This window comes from Castanea sativa, chromosome 2 (genome assembly GCF_040712315.1).
Source record: "Castanea sativa cultivar Marrone di Chiusa Pesio chromosome 2, ASM4071231v1".
Lineage (NCBI taxonomy): Eukaryota > Viridiplantae > Streptophyta > Magnoliopsida > Fagales > Fagaceae > Castanea > Castanea sativa.
The window spans coordinates 39,599,043-39,606,093 of record NC_134014.1 but is presented as its reverse complement, the minus strand read 5'-3'; the positions used below and the strand labels follow the sequence as shown (position 1 = coordinate 39,606,093).

The following is a 7,051-nucleotide window of genomic DNA, read 5'->3' as shown; positions in this document are numbered from 1 at the left end:
GGTTTAGTCTACTATATATACACATGTTATGGTTCATTGTAATACAGGATTTGTACTACACTCTAATATATTATTGATGTAGCCCTTTAGGGTTTCCTCCGTAGATGTAGGCCGTCAAGCTGAACCACGTAATTCTCGTTTGTTATTGTGTTCTATACTTTATACTTTCGCTTCCGCATCTATACTAGCATATTCAACATGGTATATCAATACTAATATTTAACATTCTCTTTGAATTGTCAACAATATTATAGTTCATCAACGTAGGTAAAGGAATTGACATGACAATGCTGGACAAGAAGCCAGAGACTTCATGAACCATGATCCACATTTCAAATCTTTGCATGCTTCCCATTTGCCAACCCAATACGCAAATATTTAAACCAATATTTCAAGATACTGCTATCCATTGCGATCTCCAATCATCAGATTTCCCTGAGCTTGCTTTTTGCCGAGGAAAAGACAGTTAACGGACTGGAAAATCAGAGTTCTAATTGGCATCTCTTTCGAGTTTGGTGCACTAAAAATTCAGTTACAATTGAACTGCCATCTCGTAATGAGTATTTATTTACCCTTTTTTTTTATTATTTATTTTTACATTGTTGAAATGAAATTTGAAATAAAAAAAATATTGTAGGAAATGCAGAGACAACTAGAGAAAGAAAGATATAACACAAAGGGAATTACGTGATTCGTCCACAAGATAAAGTCTTTGTTGGCTACATCTTTGATATTAACACTATATTAAATTACAATGACCCTACTAGGTTTATATAATAACTGTAGAGTCTAAGGTTAGGTTTGCATGGACTGAGTAATACAATTAAGCCTCTTGGACCAATTCATAACCTTTAACATACATAATTATTGCAGACAAGGTTTATAAGTGGTAAGGATGAACATGATGGCCTTGACATTAGAAAAGAGAAGTCTTACACTGTTCATCTGGTGATGGCTGCAGGGTTAACACAGACAACAAGATTAAAGAAGTATCTAGCAGAAAGATCTGCATCCACCAAGCATTCCTCTACATATTGAAAATCGCTTTCTTTTCCTGATGGTAGTTATTTATCCAGCCTTCAATCAACTTGATTTCAGTTGCCCTCTGCTCTACCAACCAATCAGGATCCTCTGCAGTTGCAGCACGTAAATCTATGTGATGGGCACCTGACATAGAGATGGGAAAAGGAACCAATTACATTTAGCCAAATTACGTGTAGCTATGATTCAACTATTCTCCTTACTCTCCTCTTCTTTCCCTTCCCCTCCCTCCAACCAACCGTAGAGTTAATGGCTCCATATAACAAAATAGATCAATCAAATTATTTGGATGTAGTGTCCTTTAGCTGATAGTAGCATCACATTGCAGGTTAAATAGTCATCTCTCTTCCCCTCATACACACACAAACAGAGAGAGCTATAGTGAACTTGCCAGATAGCAATAGCATATAGCAAGGGATGTCACGAAACAAGGTTTAACATTGTAGAGATCACTTCTTTAAAATTTCTAGACATTGAAGCATGGAGATTTTATCAAATTTCAAAAAAGAACTAACAGGCATTGAGATTGTATGATGTCCACCCACATCAAATTGTTTAGCCCACTTGCTAGGCCATAACAAAGCATAGAATCATAATTTTAAATCTAATAAAACAATGCAGTTGGAAAGCTGGTTTAACGCTAAACTGCAACTGTTTTCTAGGATTTGGTTTCATGTCATACAGTTATGGCAGCCATAATTTAGCACCACACCAAAACTACTTTGGTGTAGTAAAACAATAAAAGTAATCTCTGGAGGGTCAAAACCAATATTCTTAATCAAGGATGAGTTCACAAAATGCAATATATAATAATACAAATGATAAATTAATGTGTAAAAGGGCTAAAGAACACAGTCCAACCAATCTGAACAAACCTTCATTATCACTATGGTTCATTAGGAGGGGTGATTGGCTCAATTAATCAAGGAATTACAAACTGATGTGTAAACCGATGTTGGCCAACTAAAGCTGAACAAGCATACGAAATGAGGTAGGTATGATTTGATATTTTATTTGATTTGATTTATCAAGGGCACTTATGTAATTTCCTAATATTCTGGAATGGGCTGTGCTTATAGTCCATTGGGTCTTTAGTCTTATTATAAGTTTGGTTATTTAGTTAGGCTTAGTAGTAACAACCTAAGGAGTCCAAGTCCAAGTCCAAGTCCAAGTCTTATTAGGGTCTTAAGAAATCCTAGTTAAACTAGGATTAGGTATTAGTCTTCTATTTAAAGAGTTGTAGTACTTTCTATTAAGTTGGTTACCGATTAATGTTTTCAAAATTTAAGAGTTATGAAGCTTTCTTTTATGGTTTGTGTGATGCGACCTTCTCCGAGGTGTAATGCTAAGGAACCTTAGATGTGATGCTTAGGAAGTCTAGGTGTGATTCCTAGAATTTATTTATTTTCTTTAATTTTACCATCCACGGTTACTATTCACATCACTGTTCACAGCAACTCAAATCATGATTTTCACCTTTGTTTTCATTCCCAAACTCTATTAATCTTTATACCCTTTGGAAACCCTATAACCCCTATTATTTTCTATCCTTTCCCCACCAAAACCTAACCCAAATTCTTCAAAACCCAAGCTATACCAGATCTGCCCTTGGTGTTCTAAATCAGATTTTGTTGTTCCCTGTCCTACATCAGTATGATTTTTCAGTAGCAGGTTCCATTGGATTAGAGGGCTGTTGAAGATAGCAACCAAGTATTAGCTGAATATTTTCAGCAATGTCTCTTACAAAGTTCTATAATGTGTACTTAAGATGAATTTCCTTGAAATGAGAATATTAAAACAGAAAGAAAAAACAAATATAAATTTAGAATCAACTATATGAAATATATAGGGAAACAATGTATGAGGAAAAATTGAGAGAAGTCTTTAAAAAATTTTCATAACATGACACCATTTATATTACTCAGATTGAAGGGGCTACAAGAAAAATTTGAGCCAAAAAGACATGATGTATCCTACAAAAACAAAAACGATCAATTTAGTTAAATACAATTAGTGGGAAAAGTGGCTTTGTTGGTTGATTTAAGAATCCACAATAATTTTAAATGCAACAGAACAAGCCAATTAAATTAAATTGTTGCTATTGAGATTGAGCCACATGTCAGAACTCATAAACATTAGGATTTCCAGTAAATTGTTCTTAAATTATCTATATTGTCATATCTTTCAACATTTGATGCCCACAAGTTGAACGGGAGCAACTAACGACAATATTTTTCTGAAATGTGACCAGGTAGGTTTTCAGAAAAATTATTATCAATCCAAAATTTGTAGATTTAAAGTAAATAAGATGGGTGGCTAAAGGCTCTCATGCTCTGAAAACAATTATTATGCTGGATATTATTAAAAATAAAAAGTCAATGTCAACCCACCAAACAGTCCCTCTCACAGATGCAAGTGAAGCCTATCATGGTTGATTTAAGAACAGAAGATGTGATCAGTCAAAGCATTACCTTCTTCAGTATTAAGAGCAACAATAGTTTCAGATATATTCTGCAGAACACTGCAACAGATGTCACATACAAAGATCAAATTCAGATCGTGAATCTTTAACAAAACTAGCCATAATACAGGCTGAATGAGAGGTCACCTGCTACCACTCCATGGATCTAATAAGCCATTTGCGAAAATGATGTTACTTCCAAAGTTTTTCAGGGTGGTCTTGATGTCCTTCAAAATAAAATCCCAAAGACCAGAAATCATAATGTAGCATTTGAGAAGTAAGCATTCTTCATAATATGCATATGATGACTCAAAGAAATCAATCAATAGCATAGACCATGCTTTTACAAAAATGTTAATGGTTTCTGAAAATTTCTACATTTGATTTTAATATATGAAAATTCTCATAAGATCCACTTAGAAAAATAGGTTATGTAACTCCCCAACCAAATACATACTGCCAACAAAAAGAAACAGTAGTAGGCAAGAGCAAAGATTACAATACAATTTGAGTTAAATGGAAGGTATAAATTTGAAAAGCACCATCCACTTACATGTCCACCAAATTCTGTTGTTATCCATCTAGGCCTGGGTTTCACGCTGAAGTCCTTCCAGCATTCCTCTTGAAAGGAAGAGTAATTATAATCGAATGTTGGAAACATGCTCACATCCTTGCTACTAGACATTGGCATAACCATCTCAGTGCATGCCTATATTTTGAAAGGAAACAGAAAAGGCACTTGCATTAATAATAAATATTTTGATGAAGTTATTTGTGAGAATTCTTATCCAACCATTATTTTTTATTGTTTTTATTTTTTTAAATACCACAGAACTCTAGACCTGCCAGTTCCAACCATCCAAGCCATGAGGATCCTCAGCATCCACTTCAAAGCAGTCAACATCTCCAGTATAATTGTAATAGACGCTTATTCCTTCAAATATGCGCTTTAGAGTGCTAGTACCATCAGGAAGACTGTCAATCTTTCTACAAACCTGCAAGAAGAATTAAATGATATTTTAATTCATAATAACAAAATGCAAAGCTTTTGAAGCATACCCTGACAGTATAGAATTCAGATGACTTTTCAAAAAGCAGTGATGAGGCCATAGACAAACAGACTTAGAGCTACATCAAAATTAGAATGCTTAAAAGCATACAGGTTCAAATTTATACAGAAAGTAGTATGATAAAAATTCTATATTCATCGAAACTTGAAAGAATGATGGACAGGAAGAGATTCTCACTTAGAAAATAGCTGGTCCTAGAGAAATTTAAACAATATTACAGAACATTGACATACTATGTATTGCAGAGTGGCGTCTAGCCTTTTAGTATAGGGTGTGGCAAATAATAGGTATGGAAGGACTTACAGTTAAGAGTATGAAAACCTCCGTATATGTGTGTACAGCCCATTAGATATTTTACAAATTGTATCATAACTCCCAACTAACCTCTCTTATGGGATGACCAGGCAAAGGCATCATAAAATTGGCGCTATAAGGGTAGTTCACCATTGCCAAATAACTATAAGCAGAATCTAACCAGTCTGCCAGATCTTGTGTCTTGTTTAATTTCCTGTCAACTGCCTCCGATCAGTTAAGACACAACATACCCAAAAAAAAAAAAAAACTCTGCATATCTTCTATCATCATTAGCTAATAAACCAATAGGGCATACATTGTTTACTTCTTTTGCTTACCGACATAAGTGGAAAGTTTCAGTCAATTTCAGGAGTCCATCATTTTTTTGACCCTCGGATACTAATGCATCCCAGGATTCCTTTATTGTGTTAAAACAGCTTGTACTTTCACGCTGTTGAAATAAAGCAAGTAACATAGTTATAATGCAGCACATTTATATAAACAAAAATAGTATAACAAAGATGAAAACAAAAGGTGCAGAGTAACACAAACCTTGAAAGAATTGGAAACAATGTCGTAAAATGTTTCTGGCGGCACAATATCTTCAAACTGAAGAATTGGTGCCGAAGAAGCCAGTGCACCAATCGCAACATGAGGATACTTGAGCCTCATCCATGAGGCCAACACTGTTTCAATTCAAAAAGAGATCATATAAGAACATTTCTAGATGACACTCACACCCAATACATATTCCTTTATTCAATCGACCAATACTACACATATTAGCAAACATTTATAGAAAAGAATGCAATTGCAAACATCATTTCTTCCTTTCCAAGCAAAAAGACTATCAATGTACATAACTATTTCACCAAAAACAAAAAAGTTGTGCCACAAATAACAACATTTCACTTACTTCCACCATAGGATCCACCAAATAACACCACAGGACAAGCCTCCGCTGACAAATTTCGCTTCAGCTCCCTAATCAACACGGCGAAATCAGCGAGGGCTTGGCCAGCCGTAAGATAGGATAAGGTAGTGGCATTCTTATATGCCACATCTATACTTCCATACGGCATCGATTCACCATAGTACCGGTGCTGCCCATCAAAATTGATTCAACCTCAATCACACATTTTACATTCTAATCAAACAACCTCTTACGACTAAGTAATTACACTTCCAATATTAATAACATGAAATTTCACGCCAATAGACACCCTCTTAATATTTCTAACAGAGACGATAACATCAACAAAGAAATTTCGAATTATAACTAAGTTCTCACTTCGGGAAAAACGACCATGGCACCGAAACGAGGAGCGATTTCCCAGACGAAGCCGGTGTTTTCGGCGAACCATTCGATGTCTCCCTCATTGCCACAGTAGAAGAAGATGGGCCCAAGGCGCTCCGGGCCCACCCAGCTCTCGGTGTTGATGAGGTACCGCTGCGGAAAATTTGGGAGCTCGGAGAAGCTGAAGTGGTCGAGTCGTTGCGAAAAGTACTTGGTTTCGTATCGGTACTGTTGCTGCTGATTCGGTGGTTGTGAGAATCTGCCGAGGAAGCGTGGGGCCCATTTGGAGGAGGGACGGTTGGATTTGGAAGGCTGTGATGCGAGGGACGGCTGAGATGATAAGGTAATGGTGACGAGAAAACATAATAGGACGACGAGAATGGTTGGTTTCACTTTTGTTGTTGCCATTTTCTGATTTTTCTGTGAGCTCTGTCCTCTCCTCTGTTGTGAATTTTTGAGGTTGTTGGGGGGAGGTTGTACAGTGAAGGGTGGGACTCAGGTGTTTGAGAGTGCAGCGAACTAAGGTGGTCCCATAGTTATGGGATTCGGAAAGTGTGTGATTGATGAGAATTTCGGAAAGAATGTTGATTGGGTCAGAGATCAGAGTGAGTGCTAGTGGTCTTGGATTCATCCGATTTTCACTTGAAAGTCTTATCCGTTTCAACTGAGGGTGTCTATTTAAATCCTACTCCGTATAATTTGAGTAGAGAATGACTCTAGGGTTTAGAAGTGCGACCGAGTATTACTAGGATAGATAATTTGCCACAATTTTATGGCGAGTTATCTAAAATTTAACTATGATAAAATTAAACTAGAGTTAATAAGTAGATATAATCTTTTTATTTTTAGTAAAACAAGTTGGTAAAATCTAAATTAGATTCATTTCAG

The 7,051-nt window shown here is 36.0% G+C and overlaps 1 protein-coding gene across 1 annotated transcript; it reads right to left on the bottom strand.

The window, feature by feature from the left end:
* Positions 1–669: 669 nt before the first annotated feature.
* LOC142624751 (uncharacterized) lies at positions 670–6,810 on the bottom strand. The gene is made up of 10 exons (XM_075798490.1): positions 6,158–6,810; positions 5,783–5,969; positions 5,419–5,552; positions 5,205–5,317; positions 4,957–5,080; positions 4,345–4,497; positions 4,056–4,211; positions 3,650–3,729; positions 3,513–3,562; positions 670–1,167 (listed from the first exon to the last, which is right to left on the bottom strand). The coding sequence occupies exons 1-10, from the start codon at positions 6,569–6,571 to the stop codon at positions 1,028–1,030; spliced, it is 1,551 nt and encodes a 516-aa protein (XP_075654605.1). The 5' UTR covers positions 6,572–6,810; the 3' UTR covers positions 670–1,027.
* Positions 6,811–7,051: the final 241 nt, after the last annotated feature.

Coding starts and splice junctions, on each gene's coding strand:
- LOC142624751 (XM_075798490.1), bottom strand. CDS start 6,571: ATGGCAACAACAAAAGTGAAACCAACCATTCTCGTCGTCCTATTATGT. Junction 4,498..4,956: donor CTGGTCATCCCATAAGAGAG/GTTAGTTGGGAG, acceptor TTCTTCTTGCAG/GTTTGTAGAAAGATTGACAG. Junction 3,730..4,055: donor CAACAGAATTTGGTGGACAT/GTAAGTGGATGG, acceptor TTTATTTTGAAG/GACATCAAGACCACCCTGAA.